This window comes from Mastomys coucha, unplaced genomic scaffold, assembly GCF_008632895.1.
Source record: "Mastomys coucha isolate ucsf_1 unplaced genomic scaffold, UCSF_Mcou_1 pScaffold21, whole genome shotgun sequence".
NCBI lineage: Eukaryota > Metazoa > Chordata > Mammalia > Rodentia > Muridae > Mastomys > Mastomys coucha.
In genome coordinates this window covers 121,208,909-121,224,320 of record NW_022196904.1, presented here as the reverse complement: position 1 = coordinate 121,224,320, position 15,412 = coordinate 121,208,909, and the positions used below count along the sequence as shown (strand labels likewise).

Below are 15,412 nucleotides of genomic sequence, written 5' to 3'. Positions count from 1 at the left end.
TTCAGCTGAGCAGCACGGACTTATTCACGTGGTCTATATCTTCATCTTTGCCTTTCAAGGACATTGCATTCTCCTAGGGCGGATCCATTGATAGCTACTTCTACATGGACGACAGGAAAAGCTTCCAAACAAAACAAAAACATCTAAAGATAGCACCTTCTAATAAGGAAAAATGTCCCAGTGTCGGAGTGCTGGGTTCATGGAAGATGCTATCTACGAGCTAGAAGAACCCATGTGTTGATCTGGGCTCCCACCAAAGTCACTGCTCAGCAGTTCCATGGATAAAGGGAGCAGAAAATGTTGGTTTCTTCTGTGACACTCCTGTAGGTATGCACAAGAATAGTTTGTAACTCACATGAAACTCCATTGTTGCCATGGGCACATAGTGGCCTAGTCTACTCCACAGGGCAGGGATCAAACTTTGGAGTCACAGTGAGATGTGAGTCCATGACATACCCCACTTATAGGCACCTCTTTCCATACCTCCTGTATCTTAATGGGGATTTCTTACCAGGGTAGCAATTTTAATAGATATTTAACTTTATTGAAGTAGTTCTTTGTGAACTAAAATATTTATATATGTAGGAGATGTTTTCTTCTTCTAGAAGAAATGCTTTGAATAGCAATCATTTCGGTGTGCTGAGCTATCTGTCCATCTGGCTGTCTACCTGTACATCTGCCTGTCTGACTATAAATGACAGAAATGGAGGTTGCAGGGCTAGATGAGGTAATGGAATTCTCTATGTTCTGGTTAGTGGTGGCTGAAATGGTGTCTCTGTGGCTCTGAAATAATCTCACAAATGATGGTGGCTACTGTTTGCATTTCTGACCTGATCTGACCGTGTATTGCAATGTGGAGACAGAGTCAGGGGCTTTACTCCTGTCTGGTCTTTAATGCCCTGATCCTTCAGAGTCAAAAGCTAAATTAAGAGTTGAGCTGAGCAGAGGCCATACCCAGAACATAAGGATTCATTCACAGAGCCCATTATCAGTGGCCAGCTCAGTGCCAGGATCAGGAGGTGTGTGGCATCTCACACACACCGAGGATGCTGACAGTGGCTGGAGCATGGAAGCCTGAGACTAGGTGATCAGGGGAGGTACAAGGACCCGGCAGCAGGTAAGAGCAATAGAGAAGAACCAGAGATGGAAGGCAGGCACATTAGTTTAGGGGCTCTTGAACCTAAATCCCCGCCAGGTTTTAAGTGGCAAATTGTTAGACACCCCTGGTCCTCGTGGCCCTAGTAAGTCAATGAGTGTTACCCAAGGACTTGCCTGAATTCTGAACACAGCCTCTGATAGATAAAAGAAAATACTGGATCTGAGAGCCTAGGGCAGCAGCTGAGAGAGAGGTGGGTTTTGTTCTTTTTTGTTTGGTTGTTTTTTTGTTTTGTTTTGTTGGGTTTTTTTTTTTTTTGCCTTGTTTTAAAGCTACAGTTGGGGAGGGTACAGGCCCACATTCTCTGCCTTTGTAATAGGAAAGGTATAGGGTTCATCGTCTGGGCTCAGGAGTCAAGCTTCATGGTATGATGCTTTGATGGCTTAAGAAGGTCCACAGGGATGCCCAGCATAGGAGGCAAGCATTATGAATTTCAGAAGAGCTTGTGGGACATCCTTGCTCATTTATAAGACACAAACAGGATGGAAGCAGGATGGAGAAGTACTCACTTAACCCTTGGTATCAAAGACATGCCACCCATGTGAGTCAGATCCCTCTGCCTCCAGACCTGGAAGGTAGAGGGGCAAAACCTCGTGAGGCAGAGGGTTCATGGTAACTGTTGGCCCTGAGTGCCTGTGGTGGTTTGAATATGCTTGGTCCAGGGAGTGGCACCATTAGAAGGAGTGGCCTTGTTGGAGGAAGCGTGTCACTGTGGGAGCGTGCTTTGAGACCCTTCTGCTAGCTGCCTGTGGACAGTCTTCTGTTTGCCCTTGGAACAAGATGTAGAACTCTCAGCTCCTCCAGAGCCACACCTCCAGAAGGCTGCCATGCTTTCTGCCTTGATGATAATGGACTGAACCTCTGAACCTGTAAACTAGCCCCAATTAAATGTTGTCCTTATAAGAGTTGCCTTGGTCATGGTGTCTGTTCACAGCAGTAAAACCCAAACTAAGCAGTGTCCTTAGGAAGTCAGGAGTCTGGCTTCACAGAAACTCCCTTCCTGCTTAACATCTCCCCAGCTCACTAAAAGGGCCTGGCCTTAGTCGTGTGCCCCTTGTCTTCTTACAGGCCTTCTAAATGCATTGTAAGCCCATTGTCCATTCACTGTGTGGCCTCTTGATCTTTCTTTTCTGTATGGTGCTCTCACTTACTTCACAGACCTTCACCAAAGTTCTATTAGTACATGGCTCACCGCCCCCCTGATATAAGGCCCTTCCCCAGAAGCCATGGAACAACTGGTCACTGGAAGTTGACCTGTCTTTTTTGCGCGGTGTCAGCAAAACAGCAGGACTTATCTGCTTATCCTCTCCACTATGGTAGGAGCCAGGAAGGTGGCTAAGGTCAGTTACCAAGCCAGGAAGCCCCACCTCCCAGAGAGTGTCATCAGGCTCAAGGATGCATAGTGTCCTCTACCAGCTGGAGCTGGGACTCTGGAGGCTAGATCCACTGCACAGCTCTGCTGGCAGATGGCACCTCTTGGTGGCTTGCCTCAGGTCTCAATGTGCCAGTTTCCACTTTTGAGAGGCTAAAGGAGGACTGTGTGGTGACTTGGTTACTGGTGGATCTGAACTTGTCTGTCTGCGGTGTGTGAGTGGACCTTCTCATGCAGGTAACCCGCAGAGTCCCTATCACCTCACTAGACCTCCCCAATCTGAGGCTCGCATGACCTTTTCTTGAGTATGTAGACATGTCCCCAGTGTTCCCTTGATTCCAGGACACTTCTAGTTCCTCAATGACAGTGATGTCTGACGTTTGAACTTGTCTGGTATTTCTGGTGGAAATAGATTTGATTCACATATGCTTGAAGGTTGTTTTTCTTCTTCAAGTCAAATGATAAGGATGCTCTGTCACTACATTGCTCCTCATGGGACATGATGGCAGGTCAGTGGATGAGAGAGTAGTAGTCTAGCCTAGGAGACCCTGGGTCCAGGCTCCGTTGCTGTCAACACTGTCATAAGTAGGGATGGTGGTCTAGACTTGGGCAGTCACAGGCTGGTATTAATTCCAGGGTCAAGCTGTGCTCCGGAGCTTGTCTCAAGGCTACACAATCTACCAAGAAAGAAGACAATAGATGGTTTCTATTTGTGTTGCTCTGCTCATTACCATGCACAACAGAGGCCAGAGTTGCTGAAGCAAAATCAACAAGTCCTGATTAATTTGCAGAGTTTAAGCATGGGATTTGTTAGAAGATTTCTACCCAGTGTCATTCTCTGACTGAGGGGCCTTAATTGCAAATGGCATCAAACAGCTGCAAGGCCAGCAGCAGAGGAGGTATCTGAGAGCCCGAATATTCCGAAAGCAAATACTAGTGACAGAGAACTGCGGAGCCATTCATGGTTGCACTGATCTAATCTGTCTGAAATATGGGGCGTGCCAGGGCAAGGGGCCATGCTAGTGGCTTGGGAGCTCATGGGGGTGGAGGGGGTGGGGGGAAGAAAGCGCATGAGCACTTCTGGAAAGCAGAGATTCATTTCCTTTGTCTTTGTTTCTAACAAGCCCTGTTCTCCCCAGGTTGCCCACCTCTTGGTCTGGAAACATTAAAAATCACAGACTTCCAGCTGCATGCCTCCACGGCAAAGCGTTATGGCCTGGGAGCCCATCGTGGGAGACTCAACATCCAGGTACTAGTCTCTCAGATGCATTCTGTTCACACCAATGCTGATGCTGATTGCTCTGGTCACAGACACAGGGAGGGAGGGTTCCCCCTGAGCCTGGGTTGGTGAGTGCTTGGCATGTGAAGGGTGTTACCTAGTTCTCAAGGTGAGGGTGCACTGTAGAAGAGGCCTGCATGCAGAGGACGGGGCATCTCCAGACAGAAAGCGGGACCAATGCGATAAGGACTTCCCTTTGGGTGCCCTCTGCCTAGAAATGGCAAGAGCAGAAAAGGCATGAACATGGCCTAGATGCTCATCACACAGCAGGGAGCTGGGCTCTCCTCCTCCTCCTCCTCCTCCTCCTCCTCCTCCTCCTCCTCCTCCTTGGTAATCAACAGGCCTACCCGCATCATCCAGGCAGTTCCATAGATCCTCACAGGCTCTCAGGGATGGGCAGATAACATGTATCCATCTCTCTGAAGTTCTATTGTAATCTTGGCCCTTGGTGCTGTCCTCCTCCCTCCCCCCCTCTCCCCCTCCCCCCCCTCTCTCTCTTGCTCTCTCTCTATCAGCTGAGCTTTCCATGAACACTCCCCCAAGCCATTCATGACCACAGGACTTTCCTTGCCCAAAGGGAAGTCTCTATAGCACTCAAAGCAATAGCAATCCCACTGAGTCGTAGGCTGGGCTCCCCCCTCACTGCTGTAGAAAGCAGCGTCTGTGACAGTGCACAGGTGTTCTCTTCCATTCAGGTGTGTGTACTGTTACACTTGGCCCAGTCCAGGTGTAGGCGGGACGGTGTGTTGGGAGGCTTGGGAAAGCCAGGCTTATGGCAGCCTCCACTGGCTCTTAGCCGTTTTTTCTGTGAGGCCTCTTCTGTGTGCAACCCTGGGCATTCCTTTTCTGATTCCATTGTTTTCTTTTAGAGGACTGCTTGATTACCAAGTCTTCTAAGGCTGCTTTTTAAAAGTGGCAGCTGCTAAGAGAGACACATTTGGATGGGGCCGTGAGAAAGTGGGGAAGGGGGAGACACTATAATAAAACAAAGCCCCCGTGTTGTGTTTTAAGAAGGTAAAGAAAGACGAACTCTCAGTAAGTGACCAGGAGAGACCACTCACTACTGATCTCCAAAGAGTCCTAGGTCCCCCTCCGAGGGAGCAGCTGTAACCCTTTCTTGGTGCAGTAGTTACTCTTCTTTTCTCTGGGAGTTTTTCTGCTCAGGGTTCAGTGGTAGATGCCATCATGGTGAGAAAATTATGGAGATAGGAGCTTGAGGCAGCTGGTAACAACCTGTCCACCATCAGGAAGCAGAAAGCTGAACGCTGGAACTCAGTTCTCTTTCTAATTTTTATTCCACCCAGAACTCAGGCCACAGAATAGTGATGTCTGTATTTAGGGCAGGCCTTCCCACCACAGTTCACCCAGGACTTCACAGGCCTGCGTAGTGATCCATTCCTAGGTGATTCTAGATTGCATCAAAGTGTCAATCAAATTAGCTGCCGTACTTTTGTTTCTTAGGAGCCCAGTTCTTGAGCATGAGTCCCACAGGAGGAGGAGCTAGTCTTCTGCTTAGGAATGAATGCTTCAGAGTCCAGGAATGCACACACAATACATGGGGGACACAGAGTATGTGCCCAGAGACTTGGTGAAGTGTGGCTGGAATGTGACCCTGTCTTGTCATCTCTGGGCCAGCATCAAGCCTCCTTGGGGAACAGTCTTTGCCTTCTGGACTTTCTGTCAACTTTATCTTTCATGCCTAGGAGGTGTAGCTCAGAGGACAGCCAAGATCCCCTCCATAAATGGGCAGAGGCCCACTGGACCGACTGTGGTGAGGATAGAGAAAGGAGGGGGTTGGAAATCCCTTAAATGCAGTTTGTCTTCATGGGGATTTTTTTCCCTGAGGTGTTAAATTGCTTACCCTAGAGCCTTTTCCTGAGGAAATCTAGAAGTAATGTTATAGAGCAGAGTTACTGCTCTAACCCTTAAAAGAGAAGAGATTTATCTTGACCCACTGTCTAGAACATACAGTCATCATGGTGTGGGGAAGGCATTCAGCTGGAGTGACTTGGTTGGTCCATGCAGTGAGTGCTTGGGCATGCCTAGCACATCTTGGTGGATCCTGAAGTAAGAGCAGGACTGGAAACTAGGTTGGCCTAGAACCCTGAAGGGCTTCCATAAGTCACTTTCCAGTAGCACCAGCTAGAGATCAAGTATTCAGATATGTGAACCTACAGGGGACAATTCACAATCAGGCCACGGTGTACCTCTTTTTGGGGTGGACAAGAGAGGGTAGATCATGGCTCATGGCATATAAGCATGTTTTATATATGTGTTGTGTGTATGGATATGTATGTAGGGGTACCCATGCACATGTGTATGAAGGCCAGAAGTCAACACTGAGTGTCTTCCCCAGTCACCCTGTACCTTACACATATTTTTTGAGATGGGATATTTCACTGAACTTAGAGCTCATGGAATGGATAGGCTGGGTAGCCGGTAAGCCCCAGAGATTCCTCCCTGTTCCTACCTCCCCAGCACTTAAAAAAATGTGGTAGTAGGGATCACTCAGGTGTTCATGCTTCTGTGGTAGGCACTGAGCTATCTTCCGAATCCACTATGTGTGGGCTTTGCTAAGGTCTGCACAGGCAACTTGCTGGCTAGGTCAGGGCGGTCCTTTCAGTTCCTACCTTCTGGAGCTAGCACCGCAGGCGTCACGATTTGACAGATCCAGGTGCACAATTAAAGGCCGGGCTCCAAGAATACATCACCCCCACACAACAATTAGAACCACGATTTAAAAATAACCACATCTTGTCTCACATATGAGTATTTTGTAGGCGTGTCAAACTAATGGGATTTTAAGTGCGAGAACCACCAAAGTATCAGAATTAGAAGTTGTATTTCAGTTCATCTTCTCTTGCATCAGGATTGGAGCAAGTTTAGTCTAGTCCTTCCCTGGCTCAGGTCTCTGCAGGTACACACAGGCCCACCATCTGGGCCATAGTACCTATAGCTTACAGACTGCGATGCTCAAATTGGCTGTGGGGCTGTAGGTAGAATGGCCATTTTCTCAGAGTCTTAATGTCATTTCACAGCTCTGCTGTGGTCACAGTGTGATGGTGACTACAGGGATCAAAGTGAAGAATTACCTCTGGTGATTCTTAGATGCCTCACCCATACTCCTCCGAATCCTTGTGGAGGGCTGTCTGCTCTAGCCTAATTCAGAAATAGCACAAAGAAAGGCTCACTCACTATATTCACAATATTCTGTCTCCAGCAGAGAGAGAGCCACATTGCCTCCGAGAGCTGTCAGCACCTCACTCGATGCTTTTTATGCATTATTTAATTTAACACTAACAGCACAGACAAGTACCTTTATTGACTCTCTTGACTTATACAAAGCAAACACACAGAGTTTGGAGGGACATAGCTAAGATTTCCCAGGAGAGGCAGCTCATGAATCTAAGCTGCTTGAAGCCCCAAATGGTTGTCCTAAAGTTGTCTGAGCTGCTAGGGGTGGTCTTGTGTGACCTCTGCAGGGACGAGACATCAAGGACCTCTCTTCCATCCCTGTTTTGTGCTGATGCTCTTGGGGCCTAACACTTCCTTATTCCCAGGGTGTTCCCTGGACAAGCTTGCTGGCAGGTACAGGAGTGAGGTCACGGTGGAGTGACATCACTTGGTGTGGACATAGCTTTACTTTACATTTGATTTTTGGTTTCCTTCTTTGACATTCATGGGGAATTGCTTCAAGAGACCAAAGGCCATGGGGAACTCAAGTTCTTCATAAATTTTTTTACATAACCTCCAACATCCTCCCAAATATGTTAGACTGGCTCTACATTACTCTTAGTTCTGAACTCAATGTATGTAAGTATGGCATTAAATTCAGGGAGTAATGACACCCACTCAGCATAGTCAGAGTCTGTGTTTGAATGTCTCAGCTCTGTGGCTCTTGTGATGCACAGATGGGAAGCAATGAACTGAGACTGATTAGGTCCTGATGGTTTTGATGGACACGTACCTGTACCTGATGGGAGTATCCTCTGCAGGGGATGCAGAGGCTGTGTGCAGTATGGTCCCTTGCTTCCCATTCCTTTGGTTCCTTTGGCTGAGGGTGGGCATATCTTCATTTTTGCTCACTTCCTTTGTGAGTTTTCCCCTTGCTTCCAGAAACCAGCAGCACCCCAGACCTCTATTGTATAGCATCTATCATAAGTGATTCTTTTAAAAGATCAAACCTACGGTTGTACTGTGTGCATGTGCATGTCCTTGTGCATGTGCAGTATGTGTGTGTGTATGAGAGAGAGAGAGAGAGAGAGAGAGAGAGAGAGAGAGAGAGAGAGAGAGAGAGAGGACACATGCTGTATGTGTGTGGAAGCACTTTCCCAGTGCTGGAGTTACAAGCATGTACCTAGCTTTTCTATGACTTATATGTGCTCAATGAGCCCTTTACCGGCTGAGCTGTCTCTCTAGCCCTATGTCAACTGTCTACAGCAACTTGCATGCCTCTGCTAATATTTAACTGCTAATATTTTTCATTACTTTCAGTCTTGTGATTACAAACATCAATGCCAATACTGAGTTTTCACTGAGAGAGAGAGAGAGAGAGAGAGAGAGAGAGAGAGAGAGAGAGAGAGAGAGAGAGAGAGAGAGGACACAAGCTGTATGAGTGTGGAAGCCAGAGGGTAAACTTTAGTGTTATTATTCAGGTGCTATCAACCTTTGGAGACAAAGTCTCTTACTGGCCTGGAACTCAGTGGTTTGGCCAGGTTGACAAGTCAGCTATCTCCAGAGAGAGAGAGGAGAGAGAGAGAGAGAGAGAGAGAGAGAGAGAGAGAGAGAGAGAGAGAGAGAGAGAGATTGTTCTGGAGTCAAATGTGAGTGACAATGGCTATGGAACAGGGATTGAGGTTACAATGTTATGTCCCAATATGACAACAGTTTTATGAAATTTTTATAGTAGCAGAACAAAGGACTGAATGAAGGGACCTTTCAATACATCTCTGGGAACTTTGGATAGGTGAGTTACAGCAAAGCTAGGAAAGCTCTGCTCCAGGCCTCAGGGACTGTCTGACAGCATCCTTATCCTTTGGCTTGGCAGAAGCTGGAGGTCTATTGGTACATTCCAAAGGGATTTACATCATAGTCGTCATAAGGATGCTAAGTCAAACACAGAGGTGGGCAGTGAATTGCCATTAAGGGTGCAAAAGATAGCCAAAGATAGTTTGACCTGGAACATTCCAGCTCTTCACAATCACTGGAAATTTGAATCCGTTAGTCAGTCTTGCAGAATCTTTAACATAACTCTCTTTTGTTCTGGAAACTTCTGTTCACAGAGACTTTTGGAATGGCTTCACTGGAATGGGATTTTTCCCTAGGAACTTGGGTTTTACAGCACAAGAGTTTGCAAACAATGAGCTTTCACTGGGATGCCCCTGCTGCAGGAACAGCAGGCTCATTTAAGCAGAGGACTTTGAAAGCATACCTGTGGCCCAACTTAAGACCCCTTCTTGGGTGTGTGTGTGTCAACATTTTCTGTGAATTTTATAGTATAAGTTTAATGAAGAAACAGGGCTTGTCTTGAATCAGTACATAGAGACAAGATTTTCCAAAGATGTAAAAAAGAGAAGCAGATATGAGTCTGGGGGAAGTTTGGCCTCTCATAGTGTCACAGTGATTATTTCTCCCAGGCACCCAGGACTTTCCACTGACTTCCCGGGATGCAGTGGTCTCTTTTGCCCCAGAAGAGGCCCAGATTGCCTGGAAATGAGCAGTGCATTCTCAACAAGAGCCTGTGAACCAGTCTCTAAAATATACTCTCATCCTTTGCCTGTGGTTAGTCTTAGGAGTAACCTCGTGTTGCAAGGATTCTTTTCCTGGGAGATGTAAACACTGTGTGCCCCCTCTTCTTGAAGTCTTAGTGACAAATCAAAGTATGGTTCCACTGAAATTTGCCCTGGGGAATCAATGATTTTATTGGTCTTACATAACATGGGTGTCAGAGTTTATTTTTATCAACTTGACACAAACCTAGACATACCTGAGAATTGAGGACTGCTTTCATCACATTTGCCTGTGGGCATTTTTTGACTGCTGATTGATGTGTAAGGGTCTGTCTAGCTCACTGTAGGCAGAGCCACCCCTGGGTAGGTGGGTTTGGGCTGCAGAGAGAGTCAGGGGAAGCAAGCTAGTAAGTAGCGATCCTCTGCTGGTTTCTACTTCAAGCTCCTGCCTTAGCTTCCCTCTACAAAAAAAAATATAACCTATAAGGTAAAATGGACCCCTTTTCCCCAAGTAGCTTTTGGTTATAGTGTTTTATCATTGAAAGGAAACTAGTATAATAGGAGAAGACACTTTCAGGAGTGTAGGGACCCCAAAGAGGCTGCACTACAAAAAGCCTTTTCCCCAGCAGGGTTGAAGGCTAGTTTCCAGCCACAGAGGCAGATACTCCTCCATTAACCTTCCCTGGCCTTTATAACTGTAACACCATGGAGGTCACAAGCTCTCTGGTTAGAAATGCATACAAATGGATGTGGGAGTGGCTGGCATTCTTTGCTCTTCCTCACACCCCTGCCCCCAACTGCCCTTCTCCCAGAGAATGCCAACAGTGCACTGGCCTGATTGAGATTGTGTCTTACAAGCAAGCACAGCTTCTCTGATAAAGATGTTGGCTGTTTTGCTTAGATACCCACACTGTGCAACACCTGATGCTCAGATGAGGCATCTAACAGCAGCTCACCATCTGGCTCATCCCCAAGGCATCCTTTGAAGTGTCCTTAAGAGCTTTACTGGGGCTGGTAAACTATGGTACCCCTGCCTAAGTGACTTGTCTCACAGTTGAAGTGTCAGATGTTTCTAGAGCAGGAGAGGCCTGAGCAGGTTAACACAATTGCCATTTCCAAGTGCTGCATTTCTGGCCCACCCTGTAGACCTTAAGGAGAACCATCTCTCCCATAGCCTGCAGCCTACAGGCAGTCCAGGAGAGCTCTGATTGAGGGCCAACACAAAATCGTCAACTTAGTTAAAACACAAGATTTTCTTTTTTGCAATTTTGTTTTTCAACTGCATGGCGGCACTTGGGTATGACCTTTGTAGATGTCATTATCATATCACAGTGTCTTGCATGTGGGACACAGGTTGGACACCTCTGGGTTTAATGTGTGGCTCAAGACAATTCTTCTTTGTCCAGTATGTCTCAGAGAAGCCAAAAGGTTGGAGGTCCCTGCTTTTTTTTCCCCCTAAGATGTATTCATTTATTTTATGCATATGACTACACTGTACCTGTCTCAGACACACCAGAAAAGGGCATCAGATCCCATTACAAATGGCTGTGAGCCACCATGCGGTTGCTGGGAATTGAACTCAGGACCTCTGGAAGAGCAGTCAGTGCTCTTCATCACTGAGCCATCTCTCCAGCCCCAGGAGGTCCCTGCTTTAGAGTTATAGTTAGCAAGTGCTGACATAGGCATGTGAACAGAGGAAGGGAACATCTGAATGCCTGTGGCTTGGACTCGGGAGTCACCAGAGCTCCTGTAAAGGTAGGAAAGCTGGCCTCAGATCAGAGCTTGCATGAAAGGGACAATGTTTTGAGGTCACAAGAAGAGCATGGTGTGCGTAACAGTTACCGGCCCTTTACATGGTGATGGCTTTAGTCACAGTGTTTGGCATGTGGTGGCCTCTGTCCTGTCTGACTCACGTTGACCCTCAAGTGACCATTTATATCCCTTTTATGTAACAGAGTACCTGTAGGTGTTGAGCCCCAGCACCAGTGCTGTAGTACTGCTTTCAAGGTGCTTACAGAGCGTCTTTAAGAAGATATTGGGGATCTGATCTTTTTACTTGAAGTGACATGTGAGCTAGGCACACAGTGTCTATGTAACCTTGAGTCAGGAAGTCAGCTGTAGATTACTGAGCTGAGATTTTTTTTTTAATATTACAATTCATTTACTTACTTATGGATGTGTGAGGCCAGGGGAAACTTGCAGAATTACTCTCCTTCTGTTGTGTAGGTCCTGGGGATTGAACTTGGGTCATCGGGTTTGGCACTAAGCACCTTTACCTGCTGACCCATCTTGCCAGCCCCTGAATGAGTTCTATCTGGGTGTGATAATCACATGGTTGGACTCATCCCTCCTACTGTGGCTCTACAGCTCCTTAAGTTTTGGTGTCAATGCACCCAGAGCCTCATCTCTCCTAGCTAAGAGACCTCATTTGTCATGGAAGGAAGAGCCCGGAGCTCTATTTCTCTGCAGTTTTCCTACTGTACATCCCATGGCTGGACCTTTGATCCTCAAGCTTGCTTGATCCTTTAGTCCTGATTCAGTTTTGTGGTGCTCAGCCTCTGTTGGCTTCTGGTAATGGGCTGGCTATATGAAACTTACTGCAACTCCACAAGCCTTCCTGGGGGCTGGTGTGTCCCGGGGGATGAGTGTCCTGGGGTGTGTGTTCCGGGGGGGGTGTCCTAGGGGTGTGTGTCCTGGGGGCTGCTGTGTTCTGGGGGCTGCAAAGGCAAAAATAGTCCCAAGGAGGCTCATTTCTGAGTCAAGGCATGCCATCCGTCTGTTCGCATAAAGGGATTTTTGTTGTACATTCAAGCAGAAGTCTGGGACAGTACTAGGTGCCAAAACACTGGAATTTGGGAAATTTGGATTTTTATGGTAATAACAGAACTGAATATTTTCAACGATGACTCCCTTGGAAAATTCAAATGAGTATTTATCACAATGATGGCCACACACTTCTTATTTTCTTCCAAAGAAATGTCTATTGTGGTTTGGCACTATAGCACACACCTGGAATCCCAGATCTGGGAGGCAGATGGATCAGGGGTTCAAGACCATCTTTGACCACACAGTGAATTTGAGGCCAGCCTTCACTATATGGGAAGGGGAGGAGGAAAATAATCTGAGGGAGCAGAAATAATCAAGAGGTCAGAGATGTGATGAGTGGTGAAAAGTACTTGCTGCTCGGCAGAGGACCGGGTTCCCAGCACCCATGTCAGGTAGCTCACAACCACTTGTAACTCTACTTCCAGGAGATCTGATGCCCTCTCTGGCCTCTGAGGACACCTGCATATACATGGTGCACACATATGCACTCAGGCACACACATACACATAAAATCTTCAAACATAAGTGGTAGCAGAAACAACTTCCATTGTAAATTCAGGGGCTGCTAGCGGCTGACCTGGGCCATACAGGACCCTGTCTGAAGAAGAGGAGAAGGAGGAAGAGGAGGAAAAAGAAAAGAAGAGGAAGAAAAGGAGGTAGAAGAGGAGAAAGAGGAAGAAGGAGCTAGTTTTCATTGTGAACACATTCTACAGGACAGTAGGGTGATCAAGATCAGTGGCAATTAATTGAATATTTTAAAATAGCTTATAGAAAGGGTTTTAAAATGTGTCTGGTTAAAACAAATTTCCTGTGAGGTTTCAGACATGCCATTTGCTCGGATCCAATTTTCACACATTATATATTTACACTGAGCTATCATGCTCTATCTACTCCAGAGACACACACCATTTATTGTATCAGTTAAAAGGGAAAGCCAAGGTATGAGCAGATGCTAAGAAGAATGTAATAGATGAAATTAGACCATGACACAAGAAGAGAGGTAGAAAGAAACAGAAATAATGATTTCATCACTGCCCAGAGTAGGGAGACCACAGGGACTTTCTAAACAACATAGAGAATTAAGTTACATGAACTTAACTGCAAAAGAGGTGGATCTTTGAAATGTATAGGAAAGATGAACTTCAACAAAAGAAATGGGTCACTAGCTGAAGGAACAGCAAAATCCAAAAATAGAATATCTAAGGCATGGTGATGACTCACTGAAAGAGCACTTGTCAACAGGCTAGATAGACCAAGCACTCCTGTTGGCAGGACAGTTAAGGTAAATCCAGGAAGTAAATTTAGTCACCGGTTGTAGCTGGTTCAGCCATAAAATGGAGTGAATTTTGTTTGCTCCCCTAGTACCTTCCCTTCTGTGATAGACAGAGAGTCTATAGATTATTTAACAGGAGGAATGTGCAGACATCCAACAGTCCTCTCCTAGGGACTCTATTTCAATCCTATTTTACAGACAGTCTGTATCTATGCTGGAAGGAACGAAGATAATCCTATAGAGACCCTGGTACCCCTCCCTTTGGATGTCAAGACCATTGAGACAATGCACCAAAAGAAACTAATCATTTTCCAGGAGATTTGAGCCGAGAGAACGAAAAGGCTGAAGCCTGGTGCTAGCCAGAGGGGGAATTTGTCTCTCAGGAAGAGATCTCACAAAGTTATGATAGCTTGTCAGAACATCTTGAGGGAAAGGCTAGAGCCTAGACAGCCATGGGTTAGTGATGGCTGAGACCACACCACGACCAAGACTGCTTAGTTATGTCTAGGTCTTGCCCTGTGTTTAAACCTGAATCATCATGTCAGGACCCCAAAGACAGACATGGGGTGGTCACTGAAAGTTATGGTTGGCTTTGTCAACTTGATACGAACTAGAATCACCTGGAGGAGACTTTAAATGAGGGATTGCTCACGTAGGGTTGGCCAGCTATCCTGTGTCTGTGGGTGTTTGATTTAATTAAGTTAATTGATGTGAGAAGGCCCAGTCCACTGTGGGTGGCACCAGTTCCTAGGCAGGGGTTCCTGAGTCTTATAAGAGTGGAGAAATTGAACTGTGCACAGCTGTCAAGCCAGCAAGCATGTATACTTCTGTCTTTCTTTGCTCTTGACTGTGGAAGTGATGTGATAAGCTGTTTCAAGTTTCTGCCTTGACTTCCTTACAATGATGGACTGTAACTGTAAGCTGAAATATACCCCCTTCCTCTTTTAAGTTTCTTTTCATTAGGATATTTTATCACAGTAATAGAAATGAAACTAGGACAGTAGACCTCTTTATTGCCCCCCTTCCTAGTGTGGCCACATTGAAGGACACTTCTTTCTCTGCTTTTCTATGTGTTTTGTTCTTCTCAGTCTGGCTATTGGGGGTGGCTGGATGAGCCTATGTTGATAGGGCTGCCAGGACCCAGGGTCTGATATTGATAATTCCAGTATTAAGACCGCTTTACTTGATGGGACTGGAGAGATGGCTCAGTGGTTAAGAGCACTGACTGTTTTTCCAGAGGTCCTAAGTTCAATTCCCATCAACTATATAGTGGCTCACAATCATCTGTAATGGAATCCCACACCCTCTTCTGGTGCGTCTGAAGACAGCTACAGTGTATTCGCATACATAAAATAAATACATCTTTAAAAAAAAAAAAAAGACTGCTCTACTTGGAGATAGAGTAGACAATGAAGTACCCCAAGGGCTTGAGCTTGGGCCACATGGACCTGGGAGGCTGTTCATACTCGCGGGGCCCAAGGAGCCCACTCAGACTGACGGCTGCTCTTTTTGGGTATTAAACTTATTTCATGCAAAGCAGTTTTATAATTTTAGTTGAATTGAATTAGAAAATGAACATTCTTTCATCTTTTTCAGTGAACATCTTTATTTCTAAAACCAATTCATGCTTATTTAATCGGGTTTCTTCTGCCATGTTTTCAGTGTCAGTCCCTGGCTATTCACTGGCTTCTTTGATTGCTTTTAAGAAGTCTCAATTGAGGAACTCCGAATGGCTGAGAAGCACCTAAAGAAATGTTCAACATCCTTAGTCATCAGG

At 46.2% G+C, this 15,412-nt stretch overlaps 1 protein-coding gene across 2 annotated transcripts in view; it reads left to right on the top strand.

Moving 5' to 3' along the window:
- Positions 1-15,412, top strand: part of Cpxm2 (carboxypeptidase X, M14 family member 2) — a 112,671-nt gene that overhangs the window by 22,683 nt on the left and 74,576 nt on the right. For both annotated transcript variants that reach the window (XM_031388590.1, XM_031388591.1), the window contains exon 3: positions 3,668-3,777. In XM_031388590.1, the coding sequence (XP_031244450.1) occupies positions 3,668-3,777 (110 nt within the window). The remainder of the gene's footprint in view (positions 1-3,667; positions 3,778-15,412) is intronic.